We start from the raw sequence: 15,791 nt of genomic DNA on the forward strand, positions 1-15,791 counted from the left end.
GCACAGGGCTGGGCCCTCCCAATGCCACAGCCCTGACTCCCTGGGAGAAGAAGGTGGGGGGTGAGGGGGGCCTTACCTTGACAGTCAGGGTTATGAGGATCTTTCTCTGGCACTCAGGTGGCATGGGGTCATACTTCTCGTTCCTCATGCTCTCGGGCTGTAGGACGTAGCCTGTCCGCCCATTGAGTGAAAACAAGGCGTGATTCATCTGCATGTATTTATCTGGGAAGGAAAGGGCACCACTGATGTAAGTGAGGCAGGAAAAGGCTCACCTCCTGGGCCAGGCAGTGCTAGGTCAGAAATGATTGACACATTTTTCCAAAAATAATTTGAGTCAGTTGTTAAGCTAGAGATCTAACTCAAATAAAATGAGTTTTTTTTAAAAATCCACTGGAAACCCATATTATTGGAAGAAAATATGGGCTTTGGAAAAAACTCTCAGACCAGGGAACATCTTTCCAAGTATCTACGACACAAAATCCAGAACCACTAAAAAAAAAAAAAAAATTAAAATCTATTACTCAAAGCTAAAAATTTCTGCATAGAAATATTTTCCCGTAAGTTCAGACATGCTGTGGAAAGAAAAATCACTTTAACTCAAATGACTTTAGATGTATATATTTATCTAAGAGATCTGAAAAATGCGTGCTATAAATACCTACAGCCCATTAGAAAAACTGGGTCAGAAGCATCAACAGACGTTTGTGGAAAAGAAAAAGCAAACACTTCCTTAATACATGAGAAATGGGGTCGTGTGATTTACAAGAACGATACCAGTAAGGGGTGCTCTAACGACAATGTACCATCAATTTTCACCTATCAGATGGGCCAAAATTGATAAAACTAAGTTGGGGACATTATGCTGAAAGGGTGTATGTAAACGCTTTATCCATTTGAATTTCCACCCACAAACTGTCTGGAGGCCCGTGGCCAAGTGTCTCAGCTCAGGCACCCCTGGGTCCAAATGTTCACTGGTTGTTGTTGGGGCCAAGCTGATCGAAATGCTAGTGCTGTCTGACCCACCCTGCCCTCCTGAGAATTCTGTCCCATAGATGCACTCCCACATCTGTGAAATGATGCTCACGAAAGGTTATTACAGAAGGCAGTGCAGCCGTGATAGCAAGTGATGGGGAATAACTCCAATGTGCCTTAGCAACGGTTGCATAAAGGATGGTTCCATTCAGTGGAATCCTCTGCAGGCATAAAAATAATAGAAAGGACACTACTGATGAACGGATCCCCCAAAGAGGCTTAAATAACAAAAGTGCAAAACACCGTGACTTAAGCTACCATTTGTGTAAAAGAGTTTTGCATGTTGGTTTCTCCCAGCATGTGAATATGTCTGGAAGAGAGTCTGAGAGTGAAGACTTCAAAGAGAGATGAGGCAGAACAAGAGGAAAGCGTGCTGAGCAAAGCCACTGAACACCTGGATCCAGTTGTGCCTGAAGCTGGCGCAACTCCTATCCTTTTTTACACTAGCTAATACATTTCCTTTCTCTCTTAAACCAGACTAACTCAGTGTCTGTCTCTCGCCATCACAGGGCCGGCTGTCAGGCGTCCCCATCAAGCCCCTTCACCACTCCATTCAACTGATGGGCCTCTCACTAGTGTGTTGATTGAACCAGTTCCTAAGACAAATCAAACGTTCCAGGACGCTATGTCCCACTGGTGGCCCCAGCAGACTGTGCCTGGCACAGCACTGTCACCATCTTGGATTTGCTGGCCACCTTCAGTCCCCCTTTACCTGCAGTCTGGAAATTGAGCGCCACCATTTGGGAGCCACAGAGCCAGAGGCGGAAGGGATCGTAGTTGGAGGAGTCTACCCTCTGTCCCTTGGGGTAAACGCGGGTCAGGCCCTTTTGATTGTACTTCAGGAGCTCGATGGGTTTCTGTCTGACGACGCTGTCAGCCTTGGTCTCCACAAAGGAGCGGATTTCTCGGAAGTCGGGGTTTTCTGCACACACAGAGAAGGAGTCACCATTTATTCTGCATCTCACGCACAGTCTCAAGGCAAAGGCTGGAGGAGCAGGTTGGACCATGAAACCAGGAATGTCTGTCCTTGACAAGACAGGCACATGGTTCTGATGATGTTGTCATAATTGGGGCTGCTACGGGCTCCCGCCCTTTGCGAATCCCAGATATTAAAAGGGCCCAATCTTCCCACAGCCTTTGTGTCTGGATTACTGTCATTTTCTTTTTTGTTTAAAACTAGCAACAGCCTTACACAAGAAAACACAAAAGTGGTACAACTGTAGAAGAGGGGAGGGTGGGGGAATGGCCTCAGGGATCAGCAGGTAGGAGGAGATCTTAGGAGTGAAGGACCAGACGCACATCTGGCTTCCTCATGACAGATGTTGTAAACACAGATGAGTGAGCCAAGCTCTGGGTGGAGGCAGAATCAATAGCCCGCAGGAAGGGATGTGAGAGGGGAGAGGGAGAATGAGTGGGAGGAGAGGGTTGGGAACATGCAAACAATTCTTTGCTTGGGTGAAGCTTTGCTTCTTCACATCGGGCTGTGGTGGGACAGGCCCCCAACCTGCAGACCCTGGCTCCTCTCCCTGCATGTGGAGGTGCCCGGGGACCATTAACTCTGGGGTTTAGTACTGTTTCGCTGGCCTTGTCCTGGAATCACAGATTCGTGAGATCAAAGATAGGAGTTGCTCAAAAGGCTCAAAGAAAGGGGGAAGAAAATGTGAACAGGATCATTATTAGATCAAAGAACTGTATACTTCAGAGAATTTGGTAGAAGATTATGTTTTAATCCTTCTGTTTGAATCATGGCCCCCAAAGATATCCGGGTCCTGATCCCTGAAACCTGTCAATATGTAGTTTTGTGTGGCAAAAGAGACTTTTCAGATGTGCTTAAATTAAGGAGCTTAAAATGGGGAGATTAGCCAGGACCTAAATGTAACCACAGGGTCCTTATAATAGGGAGGTAGAGAGAGATTTGACTACATAGAAGAGAAGGCCATGTGACGCAGCCACCAGAGCAAGGAACAGATTCTCCCCTACAGCCCCTGGAGGGAGTGGCTAAAATCTGCCAATACCCTGATTTCAGCCTTCTGGCCTCCAGGACTATGAGAGAATAAATATGTTGATTTCAGCCACCAAGTTTGTAGTAACTTGTAACAGAGCAATAGGAAACGAATTCACCCTATGAGAGGCTTTTCCTGAAGACACCACAGAGCCTGTTTCATCAGCACCCTGGTGCTAAGGATACACTCAAGGAGAGGTTCAGCCTAGAGCAGTTAAGAACGAGTAGGGACCACACTCACTGTGCCCTGTGACACAAAAGGAAACCAGAGTTTTCACCGTGTCAGGAGAGAGAGTCATGGGAGACAGTACCTAAATTGTCCTTGGTCTTGCTGGTTGGTTTGCAGTAGACAACCAGGTCCGAGAGCTCGATGGCGATTGACTGGTTCTTCTCCCAGTACTTCATGTTGTTCTCCTGTTTGGGGCCAACCATCTTTAGTTTCAGCGCTCAAGCCAGCACCTGAGAAATCCCATCCTCCTTGCTCACCTGGCAGGCCTTTTCCATCCCTCTGAGTCCCGTCCTCTCCTCTTGGCCCTCCCTCCCACATGCTCAGATCTTTAATATACGAGGGGTGCCAAAAAAATGTATATATATGACTTGGATTCATCTTTGGTTATCGGTATATAGTATTACAATATTGACACAGTTTTTTCCTTTCTTAAAATGTGTATACATTTTTTGGGGCACCCTCTGTCGTTGGATGTTTTCCTTTCCCCTACCCCTCTTCTCTTTCCTTCTCTTCCTGCCGAAATTCTTGACCAAGTGGTTTCCACCAGGCTTGGTGTCTGTCCAGCACCCCACTCTCCTTAACCCTCAGCTCTAGGCTTCCTGCCCTATCCCTTCCCCTAAAACGACACTCTTATAGTTCATCCATTCTAGTTCTCCAACCGCATGACCTCATGTCCTCCTGGGCTCTGTGGACCAAAGCATCCCTGTCATCATAACTTGCTGTGTCCTGCATCCCTCTTCTCTACAACGTGCACCGCCTCCTTCTACCTCTGACTTCCCCCCATCACGGCTCCATCCCAGGGGTTCCCCAGGGCCCAGGCTACGTGCCAGGGACTTGGGAACCATTTCCGCTTGGAGGAACCGCTGTCAAATCCATTTCCATCAGTCTACCGAACAATGTGCACGTGAGACAGGAGTTAGCAGAACAAGCACTTGGCACATTCTTAAAACAGCAAAATGGGAAGTTTTCATCCCAAGGTGCATATACATTTTCTTGGCATCTTCTGTATAATAAGACTTTAAAATTTTTCTCATGAAATCTTAGCAAATGTAAAAACCAATTAAAGAGGAATGTAGATCAAAGACAGACTCGTTGCCTTCAACACCTAAGCTTAATTTCAGAAGCCTTCAGGTAGGAGAGAAAGGAGCAGGAAACCCTCAAGGGATGTCACATTTTTCTCCATGAAGAGAAGTGGAGAGCCAGGATGGACCAGGAAGACAGTATCATCACCATGCCTGTACCACTCTGAGCCCCACACTCGGCCCACGCTCAGGAGAGGTTCGGGGGCCTCAGAAAAAAGTCTATGGAGAATAGTTGCAAAGGGCTTCCTCCCTGGTGTTTTTCTCCATTCTCAGCGAAAGGGGCCCAGAATCACAATTACTAGCATATGCTGAGGAGGGTCACATGCTGGCAAATGGTGCCATACATATCATGACAACTGTTCAACTGGGCAATGAGGAGATGGGAGAAACGATCTTTCAAATGAACCTTGGGACGGTGGCGCCCCCTTGTGCCTCAGAGCAGTACTGCACCGGAGGCCCGAGATAGCAGATGAGATGCTCCCATTAGGAAAAGTGGGAGCAAACAGCCTGTGGGCCACAAGTTCATGGTTTCATCCCATGGGACTGGTGATGGTGTGGAAGCCTTGGGAAGAATGAGGACCCACCTGAGAGGTCTCTGACTAGACTCTGGGACAGGAAAAACGGCAGGCCCTGGCAGGGAGGGTGCTTGTTCGTCCCACCAGCCCGCTGCAGAAAGTCTTCTAAAAAAGTGGAACTTCACTCCAGGATGTTCAAAGGGTGAGACACAGTAACCAGAGACTGGCCAAGAGGTGAGGCACCCCAGAGAGAAGGGAAGACCAAGCTGATGGCAGCTGACCCTCCAAGAACACTGAAGGAGGGAAGACTCATAAACTATAACGAGAGGTGGAAGGGCCCAAGGGGTCCTGGGAAAGCTTCAACATCCATCAGTCCTGTGGGTCAAGACCTGTCTTAGAAGCAAGTGAGTAGATGGGAGACCCTAGAATGTCTTCCCAGTTGTACGGCCGCAAGAAAGGGCAGATGTACCTTACATTTCCCCATGTCCTCCTGGTACAGTGACAACGTGATGATTAAATACCTTTGTGAACTGAGCCTTTGCTGTGTGCCAGGCACCAAGCCCAGCAGTTTTCATGCTTTGTCCCATTTCATCCTCACTTCATCTTTTGAGTGAGGTACTTGGCTCCCCATTTTGCAGACAAGGAAACTGAGGCCCCGAGAAGTTTGGGTACATGCCCAGGATCCAGCCCTGCCGGGATGCAAACTCCAGTATGCCTAGTTCCAAACCTCCCATTCTTACCCAGAACCTCATCCTTCTCAAAACACTTCCAGCCAAACACTAATGCTCTAGTCAGGATAACCCTGGAAATTTTATTCCCTTCTAGAGCGGAAGTTCCTCCACAGGAACACAAACTTCTGAAGGGAAAGAATGGGGTCCTGTCAATCACAGTATTCCCAGGGCCCACTGTGGGTCCAGGGAGGTGAGCCCAGTGAATGCTCACTGTGGAAAGGATCCAGCCTGCTTTCAACAATATTTAGAGATAAGAAAACACTCAAAATAAGGAAGGCCAAACTTTCTTGCCAAGATACAGCCCCAAATATCTGGAATCACTATACTCTGAGCCTTCTGACCATTCACACTCAACCCAGCTTCCCAGGGGGGACATCCAATATCCACTTCCTCTTCAAAATGATTGGAGGTGTTGTCTGAACCCATCGCATCACCTCCGTGAATTCTCTGGGGTCCCTGGGCCTGCTCTTCCTGCTGCCCAGATCCATCCACATCTCAGCAGAGTGCCAGAGACCTGAGCATACCAGGCCCACCTGAGCCCAGGTAAGCAAAGGGCCTACCTTGGTGTCAATCTTCCAGGTGATCTCCCGAATGCTCTGAAACCACTCGAAGAGCTCCTCCACCTTGTCCGTGGCAAACTCCACTGGAGGGTCACCCTGCTTCTTGGGCTCCAGGATAAAGACAAAAGACTTCTGGTTTTTCCCGTGTGGGGCTTTCACTTTGGGAGAGAATAATCAAAGTCCTGATCAGCCGGTTAGAAAACCACAAAGACCAGACTTCACGCTGCCTGAGCCACTTCTGTCATGAAACCAACCCAACCACCACTGCTGTCATCATGGTCAGCATTGACTGGAACATCTGCTTTGTATCAGGCAGTGTCTAGAGTCTTTACACACGTTACTGCTTAAGGTGTGCAGCAGCCTGGGTAGTATTCGCCAAAACGATATGTCTGCGTTCTGACTCCTGGTACCTATGAATGCGGCCTTAGTCGGAAATAGGGTCTTTGCAGATGTACTTAAGAATCTCAGGATGAGATCATCCCTGGATTTAGGGTGGACCCTACCTCCAACAACTAGTGTCCTTCTCAGAGGAAGGAGAGGGAAATTTGAGACACAGACACAAGGAAGGCCATTAAAGACAGAGGGAGAGATCAGAGGGATGCCGCCCCACGCCAGGAACACCAAGGATGGCCCGCAGCCACCCGAAGCTAGAGGCATGGAATAGATTCTCTCTGCAGAGGAAGTGTTTTCTAGATAAGAAAATTAAGGCTATGACGGGAGAAATTATCTGCCAAATAACATCATTTACTAAGATCTCTGAGCTCTTATGTGCCGGGCAATATACAAAGCAGATGACATGCACTGTATCTTATTTAATCCTTATCATAAACTTTTAGGCATGCTACTCTTGTCGTGCCCATTTTACAGGAGAGCAAACAGAGACTCGTTGAGGGAAAGTAACACATGGAAGGTCCCATACCTAGTAATGGCAAAGCTGAGTTCCCTATTCGTAACCACTAAGCCATGCGTCTGTGCTTTGCCAACACGGTACAGGAGACAATACAAAGAGCAACACAAGTGAGTTCCAGCTTGTCAATTTACCCACCTGGGGACATCAGGCAGGGCTTGTGGTCACTTAGGAGCTTGGTTTTCTCATCTGTTAACTGGGACAAAGAATCCCTCTCCTACCTACCCTGTTGGATTGTTGTCAGGAAGAAAAAAGAAAAAGAAAAAAAAACAGATACTAGATGGAGAAAGCAAAGCACTGTCACTAGAAGCAGAAAGTTCCTCGCCCTGCAGGGACCATGCTCAGGCCTCCCCACTGAGGGCCTTGGAGGGATGAAGTCCAGCTAAATGGACTGATGAACTGTAGGGAACGTGGAGGCCTGTTGTGGAAACATGGACTGCCCAGAAAAGGAAGCTGTTGAGGTCTCTTGCCCAGAATGTTCTCCTAATTGCCTTCTGTCCCTTCATATGCAAGCTACTATATCCTTACTTAAAAGCAGGCATGGTGGAGGCTCAGAAAGTTCCATATAAATCACAGCCCTGCCACCGGTGTATAAGCCTGCATGCCCAGGGCCATGCATTCACTCCTCCCTTGCACCAGACTTCAATGAGGGCAGGCCCAGCGGAGCAGCCAGGAAGCGGAAGTTCAGAGAGAAATGACAAGGCCCAGGGTCTCATAGCAACTGAGAGGCAGAGCTAGGCTTAGAACTGGACACTCCCAACTCTGTGTTCCATCGCAGCCCAGCCTACAGCCCAGCTCCTCTTAGAAAGGCATGGGAAACCCAGGAGTATCTCTGAAATGACGTTGGGAATAACATCTAACATTTGTCTAGCACTTACTCTGCACATGGTGACTGTGTTAGGACTTTACAGATATTAAGAGCAGACGGAACATTGTAATCAGTGACCAGCCTGGCCCACAACTTGGCTTCAGCATCCAAATCAAGGCTAGAAGGACCAGTGACCGCCACCTCCTCCTTGCCTGGGGCAGTTCTGAGGCCAGGCAGTGGGGCATCTGGGTGGGAATCCAGGCTAAGACCACGTGTGCACGTACCAACGTTATAGGTGTTGAGATCTAATATTCCTCTGCAAAGAGACCCTAAAGGATTGTCTTCAATAATCTGTGAAGAAACAAGACATAACTCACGTTAATCTTAACAGGAATAATCACAAAAGACAACCAGTTTCCAAAGCACACCGCTTAGCAGAGACACTGCCTATGGAACTGTTTAAAATGCATTTTCATTACAGGAGACATCCAGAGGGAGAGAGCTACATAATGAAGTGTGTTGCTGATACGGACCGAGCAGTGAGCAGGTGCCGGCAGGTTCAGCGTCTCATTTTTCCAATCCATAAAAATCTGCCTTGTGATTTTCTAGAACAGGTTTTGAAGCATTCCCATGGATCTGATTTCAAAAACATACTAGATCCTTTATTCTGACATGATGATGAAATGGGACTCTCTGGACTCCTAAAGCCCAGCTCAAGAACCCTCTACGATGCCCCATGTCCTGTGGGATCGGCACCTACGCTCTGTGATCTGGCGTTAAGGCCTTGGTTAGCCTTCCAGCTCTACCTCTACCCACTGGACCCTCCCAGGGTCCAGGTAAGATGGGAAATATCTTGGTCTCAGGAGAGGAGGCAGAACGGTGCATCTGGCCATCACTTGTATTCCCCCATCCCTCCACTAGGACAATGCTGATTACATGGGAAGGGGCACCACAAACAGACACAGTGAGGGAGGCGGGGGTCACGTCTCTCCCTCAGGTTGAACACACTGAACACAACTGCGTCCCTACCTTTGCTTAAGCTATGCCTCCCACTTGGAATTCCCTCCTGCCCGTCTCTTGCTATTGATCTCTAACTTGACTTTTAAAGCTCAAATCCCCCTTCCTCCATGCAGCCTTCCCAGATTGTCTCAACTCCCTTAGAAAATTCCTTGGGGTCAAATAGGACCTTAAAGTCCTTATTACAGAGTTCCTCCCTAGTACAATGCTGTCCCACTCAAAGTGGCTATTCTTTGCTCTTTCTGGGCAAGAGGAGGTAGGGCATGGAAACCAGGTTTGCAATGTCACCAGGAGGGCCTCAACTCACCTTCTACTTAGGCCCGCTTGCTTATTCACACCAAGCACGTTCTGAATGTCTGGCTGGCCAAGCTAAATGTGTTTCATTTGCAAGCTGCTTTAAGCAAAGGACAAATTCCCCATTTGGCCATTTTTCACTCCAGAGGGAATTCTCCTGCATATTCAAAGCCTTCCAGCCCAGCACAACCTGATGAAAACATAACGGCTTGTCCCAGTGACTTTTGCCCACAATAGCTCGGGGGAACACTCCTAATTTCCACGTCACTCTGTTGTCCCTGTTCCAGAGCTCTAAGGAGACCACGCAGCAGTGCGTGTGCTATGTGCCCACTGAGATGGTTCCGTGGATTCCCTGAAGAACAGCACCAGCTGATGGAGCCTTACCTGCTTCTCCAGTTCCTCCACATCGACTGTAGAAGTGTCCTCGACGTAATTCGACGGGAAGTACTGTTGGATTCTGGTTCCATAGTCTCCTTTCCACCTAGATGCAAAGAGAGGGCATCAGAGGGCCTCCCCTCAGCAGTGTTAATAATCCATCACTGCTCGTTAGAGCCCCGCTGCTGGTGGGGGAAAGACAGCAAGTGAGCGGAGGAGGTAGTCATTAGCCGGGACAACAGAACATTTCAAAGGGATGCTCTGCTTTTTTATCAGCAATGAGTGATGAGGGGGAAGTCCTCAGCCCATGATCCTAATGCTTGGTCAAAGACATCAAAAGTCACAAGTTTCCATGCTTTACACGGACATCAGAAGCCACAAAAGGCACAACCTCTAATCTGAAGCTGGTGCAATTGCATTTCAAGGAGGGCCGTGAGTTTAGAGACAATGGTGGGATAAAGAAGGTTCCGGAGCCAGAGAGCCTGGAATCAAATTCCAGTTCTACCACCAGTTCCATGAGCACTGTGTGGCCTGGACTCTCTGTCTGTAAAATGGGAATAATCCTAGTGCCTCTTCCAGCGGGATTGATTGGGACTGCAGGGGTTAACACATGCTGAGAGCTTTAAACCGCACCTAGTACATAGTAAGTGCTCAGCGGTGTTAGTTCTTGTTGTTCAGCTAAAATACTGCCTGGGACCTTCTTCCCACCTCTGCAATGGCACTGATAACATGGGACATAATTGATCTGTGTATGTGTCTCAACTCCACTACACAGTGGGCACCTCTAAGATTCTAATCCCAAGTCCAGCACCCGGGCACAACTTCTCGTGTGGACCCCTTTCTGCAGCCAGGGGCGCTTTCCAGAATGCGTCTCTGACCACACCACAGCTGACAGCTCCCGAGGCCTTCAGAAGCAAGCCTAGACTCTTTAGCCTGGCTATCAGAGCCTATACGGTCTGACCCCAGGGACTCTCAGACCAAAACTCCCGCCTCTCCATGACTCAGACATTCCTTCCAGGCAACCTGTCACACACACCCCCATGGCGCCCCCCCACCATGCTGCCCAGTTTCCATGCTTTAGTCCATACCCTTTGTATTCAGCTTGCTCCTACTAACAATTGAAGACTCAGCTCAGAGGTGTCTCTTCCAGGCGTGTCCCTGACTGCCACCTAGGCTGAACACTTCTTCTGTGTTGCTGTGGCATCGTGCCCACAGCTGTCGGAACACCCTGCACCTTGCTGTTAATTTATACCTTTCTCAAAGGTGTACGATGTGACACCTTTCTAAAGCTTATCACATCTGCACTTCACTAATGTTTACTGACCCGACTAAGCAGGCAAAGGACCGACTGTCCCGTGGCCTGGTGGAAATACGGGCTCACCAGCTGTAAGCCATTTTCGCACCCTGTCACCTTCATTTCTCCAGCCCCATCTCAGGCCAAGGCTGGCTGTCTTCAGGTGACTGTATGCACTGTTTGCCCAGAATTGAGTGGTCTGTGCCTGCTGTCCAGGCGTCGTTATTAACAAGAGCATTCCCTTCCCTCTCAGATGCCTCCTAGTTTAGACAAAACTTATTTGGTCCCCCATAGCTATACTGGAACCAGTTAGGGAGGATGCAAAGAAAAAGGTGGTGTGATGCAGGCATCCCACTAGGTGGCACTATTGCCACCAGAGAGAGCATGAGAAATGGGTGAACCTCAGCTGGGCAGTTTGCCCACGGTCTCCCACCAAAGCCCTTTATACCAGTCTATTATTTCATCTCAATACAAGAGACTGGGACATTTGGAGAACGCCACATTGGAGGTGTGGAAAGGGATGAGGCACACATGGGAAAGTGTGTGATTTGGACTAATTACCTGGGCTCTACCCACAACACCCTAAGTCAGTCACCTGCATAGAAATGGAACCTCAACAGAGGCAGGGTACAACAGCACAATGAGGGGGCACTGGGGCCTGGGGGAGACGCTGATTCTGGCTATGCCACACAGGGTGGACAGACTTTGGAAAAATTCAGACCTCTATCTAAGGGAAAAGCAGATGGGTAACACTGTGGTTGGCAAGCTGGGGCTGGGAACATGTGAGGGGGAGCTCTGGGGGCTGCAGCGGGAAGGGCAGATGTTAGCAGGGAGGCCAGACAGGAGCTCCAGGCCCCCACTCCAGGTTCAGCAAAACACTCCGCTGTTACCTGTGTCTGACTCTGGGAATCCTGGTAAGAACTGGCTTGGAAAGAGGGGGTTCTCCAAATTAAAAAAAAAAAAAACGACTTTGAAAACCTCTAGACCTAGTATATGAGTTAAGGTTAAGAGTGTGGGCTCTGGAGTCAGAAGGCCTGGCTTCAAATCTCAGCCTGCTGTGTGGCCCTGGACAAGTTACTGTACTTCTCTGTGTCTCCGTTTCCTTGCCTGTAAAATGCAGATAATAAAAGAAAGAACCTTATCGGGTCATTGTGTGGATTAAATTAGGTATTGAAATAAGTGTTTAAAATGGTGCTTGACACAGAGGTGCTCAATTTGAGCTGCTATTCAGATTTCTAGGTCAAGCCCAGCTATCTTGTGGGAGGAAGAGATGTGGGCATTGTGGGATACTTGTGTCTCTGCCAGTGCTCATGGTTATGAACGAGTTTTTATTGGTCTAAGGTAGAAATCATCCCACAAAACCACCTGCCCTGGGACCTATGGATGGGCAGCAAATTTTTCTTCCTAGGTGAAAAGGGGTTAGAGGTAACTAAACCCTAGCACACCTAGGTACTTTTGGTCTAAAAAGTGTGCCCTCTTCAATCCAAGGATGGGACTATTGCACAGGGCACAGGACTAAGCCATAACATAAACATTTGAATTTAAAATAACGCACAGGCTTGTGTCTGGAAGAGCCTGTGCTATTAGTAGTTGTGCAATTTTGGAAAGCCTCATTTGCCGCGTCCGTAAGGTACTCCATAGGTCATAGTCCTAACTCCACAGGTTTAGAATGCGGATTTGGTTAGATGACATATGAAAGCAATTAGCATAATGCATGGCACACAGTAAGATCTCAATAAATGATAGCTGCTATTACAATTAAAATAATATATAATATGATGTGATATGATATGATAATTATTACCGTTGTTTATCCACTTTTCCGAATAGAGCACGCATGCATCAAGCCACTTCCCAGAGAAGGTACCACAGATGAAAGCTAGCTCAGAATGCAGATAAAAGGGGTCATAGCTCAGACAGCACTTGAGTCTCACTACCAAGAGGGGACCAGTCAAGTTCATCTACTAAGCGGCTCAGCCTTACCAGCCCCCGGGCTCCTTGGAGACGTTGTGAATGAGGGCACCACGGCAGAAGCTCAGCTCATCACTCTGCTTGGCTTTGTAGTCATACAGAGCTTTCACGGTTCTCTGAGGCTTTCAGGGAAAACAAGAAGGAAAAGGTCAGGCCGGGCGGACGAGAGCAGGGGGAGGTGGCTGCATTCCCTGGCACATTTGGTTCTTCTCATTAGGAAGTGGGAGGCTTCATTCCAAGGTTACAGTGCCATCTGCTGGCGAAGTTGTGGCATTGCAAAGGAGGCATAAGTCCCAAAAGTCTCCAGGGAGTGAAGATGGGGACTGACCTTGTCAGCCACATCACCACTTCTGAAGTCCTCAGTGCCCATGCTGAACAACCCTCCCAGAAGTTCAAGCTCAACACTCCCTGGCCATGCTGGGCCTCGCCAGTATTTTACCAAGGTCACCAGTCCCCTAAATGAACTTCTACAGAACACTGACATTTTGCAAGCTTAACTGAGGTACTTCTCCATTATATTCACCAAAAGGTGGTCTCTGCATTGGCAGGAACAAGCAAGCCGGCACTTACTCAGGATAAAAATTGTCTGCAATGAATTTGCTTTAATGCCTGCTGTTTGTCAAGCATAAACCTATGGCAAAATGAACACCCACACAGCAAGCAAATATTAATGGGAAAAACCTCTGAAATTGTCAAACCTGCTTAGATAGCAATTTTCCCCTCCCTTTACCCAAGGAAATGGGAATGGGTTTTATAAGGAATCCAGGAAAACTGCTCCTCAGAGCACAGGCTATGGAGGCAAATATGTGGGTTCAAGTTATTGCTCTGTCCCTTGCTATTATATAACCTTGAGGCTCTCCCAAGCCTCAGTTTCCCCATCTGTAAAATGGGAATTAAAACGTTACATGCTTCACAGAGTTGTTGAGACTATTAAATGAGATAAGGCACGCCATGATAAAAATGACAATATCTAGCATTTCTTAGGAACTTTCTATAGTCAAAGCACTACTCTAGGCTTTTTACCTATAGTATCTCCTTTAATCCTCCCCACAACCCTAACAGGTAGGGAGCAGTATTATATGCTCATTTTATAGATGAGGAAACCGAAGTACAGAGAGATGAAGTATCTTACCCAAGGTTAACCAGCTGGTAAGTGGCTCAGCTCAGAGATGGATCAGTTAATGTGAGTTACTGCCATAGCTCATGATGTTCCTTAAGAAGCGATCTAAACTGGGTTCTGCAAGCTCTGCCATAGGAACCTCCAACCAGAGGCTAACTAGGTCTCCTGGCCTTATTTCCCCCACCTGCAAACGGAGCCTGCTCTACCAGCACGTCTTGCTTTCAGGGTGGACATAAGGATCAGAGCCACATCTTTCCCCATGAAACTCCACAAGTCACTGCCAGGCTCGAAGGCCACAAGGAAAATATAGCCAATGGTAGAGATAGTAGCACCATATAATGGCTTCCATAGGGAGCAAGTCTCCAGCCTGATAGATGGTCCTTCATGAACTACAAAGAAGCAAGCCATCCATCAGATGACCAAGTAGACATGTGGCAATGAAAAGTGGCTAAGAGCACACACATCACTCTTAGCACAAAAGCCTTCCTAGCTATGTGACCTCAGCAATTATTCAACCTCTATGTGCCTCAGTTTCCTCATCTGTACAATGGGCACAAAAAAAACTAGTATCCATTGCATGGGGCTTTTGTGAAGATTAATGAGCTATCAAGTGCTTAAACATTGTTTGATGAGTGATCATCGATATGTTACCTATTATTGATCCAGTCATTCCAGTTGTAACAACTCATCCAAAGGAAATAATGCAAAAAATGCCCAAAGCCTCACACATGGAGAAGTTCATTTTAGGGTTAACTAGAAGAGCGAAAGCCAGAAATGACCCAAATGGCTACTGATGGGGACATAGTGAAACTGGTGCAGCCACACAGAATATTCTGCAGCATTGAAAACATTCTTTTTTTAAGTTAAAATTCCAAGCCATGTATTTCATCTAAATCAGTTGGCCTACCAGGTTAAACAAAAATGGTCATTAAAAAGATAAGCAGTGTGGAGAAGCCCACACATGGCCAAGTGGCAAGCAAACAAAGCAGAACCGGCAGGTGCAGTTGGTAGTGACAGTAAAATACATGCAGGTGAAGACCAGAGGAGACAGAACACCCCAAAATGTAGACACCTACCACGTTAGGGTGGTGAGACTAGGACTGGTGATATTTCTTGTTTTCCCAAAGTGGGTTTTTTAATTGTTGTATCATTTTTCAATCATCATACAAGTGATGATTTTATTTCAAGGCATTCACCCCAGTTGGGCAACTTGTGATCAATTTTATCAGGCAGTCGTGTTTTACATGGCTCACCTGGTATGGGAAGATGTTTCTCTACAACTTGGTTCAGTTGCCAGGATTTAAGTATGGGGAGATTTCACATAAAACATCTAGATTATTGGCTTGTCTTGAGAAATCAGGCCTGGCCTGCTCCTGTTCACGGGGAGTGGCTGCCCTTGAGACAAGCTGTGTGTTCCTCAGCTTACTGTGGTCTTCACCACCCCCTGACATCTAGCTGACATGAGGCCATGTCATTCTCATTTCCAAAGCATCTGTCACTTCTAATAAAAGCTTTTACAATTAAGCTTAGTCCCCTAACACATTTTGCACACAGCTCCATTCGCTTACAACTTTTTGAGACTTTATTTTTTGCTGAAAGGGATGTGCTTTGGCCAAGGATTATAAGTTTTAAAAAAGGAAAAGATATAAGTATCTGGACTTCTACAGAGCCCACCAGTGGGGCCACTTCCTAATCAAGAACTGTACACTAATCACGTGCCAGACAGCCCCCCAAACAGAAACTTCGCATCATTCTTCCTCTGCAGGCTCAAACTAAATGTGAGATGAAACCAGAGCCAGGAGGAGCTGGGGGCTAAGAATAAAATCCATCCCTCTCTGCAGGAAATTACACAAC

At 47.5% G+C, this 15,791-nt stretch overlaps 1 protein-coding gene and 1 long non-coding RNA gene across 2 annotated transcripts in view; one reads left to right on the plus strand and one right to left on the minus strand.

Annotated features, from left to right (window-relative positions):
* LOC109453721 (uncharacterized) overlaps positions 1 to 1,672 on the plus strand; it is a 39,215-nt gene extending 37,543 nt beyond the window's left edge. The window contains exon 4 of the long non-coding RNA XR_002138368.2: positions 1,542 to 1,672. This is a non-coding gene — a long non-coding RNA (uncharacterized LOC109453721). The remainder of the gene's footprint in view (positions 1 to 1,541) is intronic.
* The window catches only part of PLCG2 (phospholipase C gamma 2), a 138,868-nt gene that overhangs the window by 28,178 nt on the left and 94,899 nt on the right, over positions 1 to 15,791 (minus strand). Inside the window, exons 22-28 of the mRNA XM_019743719.2 lie at positions 12,830 to 12,939; positions 9,562 to 9,658; positions 8,151 to 8,217; positions 6,152 to 6,309; positions 3,346 to 3,448; positions 1,745 to 1,954; positions 77 to 222 (exon numbers count right to left, since the gene is read on the minus strand). Of these exons, the coding sequence (XP_019599278.1) occupies positions 77 to 222; positions 1,745 to 1,954; positions 3,346 to 3,448; positions 6,152 to 6,309; positions 8,151 to 8,217; positions 9,562 to 9,658; positions 12,830 to 12,939 (891 nt within the window). The remainder of the gene's footprint in view (positions 1 to 76; positions 223 to 1,744; positions 1,955 to 3,345; positions 3,449 to 6,151; positions 6,310 to 8,150; positions 8,218 to 9,561; positions 9,659 to 12,829; positions 12,940 to 15,791) is intronic.

Source organism: Rhinolophus sinicus, linkage group LG11, assembly GCF_036562045.2.
Source record: "Rhinolophus sinicus isolate RSC01 linkage group LG11, ASM3656204v1, whole genome shotgun sequence".
Classification (NCBI taxonomy): domain Eukaryota; kingdom Metazoa; phylum Chordata; class Mammalia; order Chiroptera; family Rhinolophidae; genus Rhinolophus; species Rhinolophus sinicus.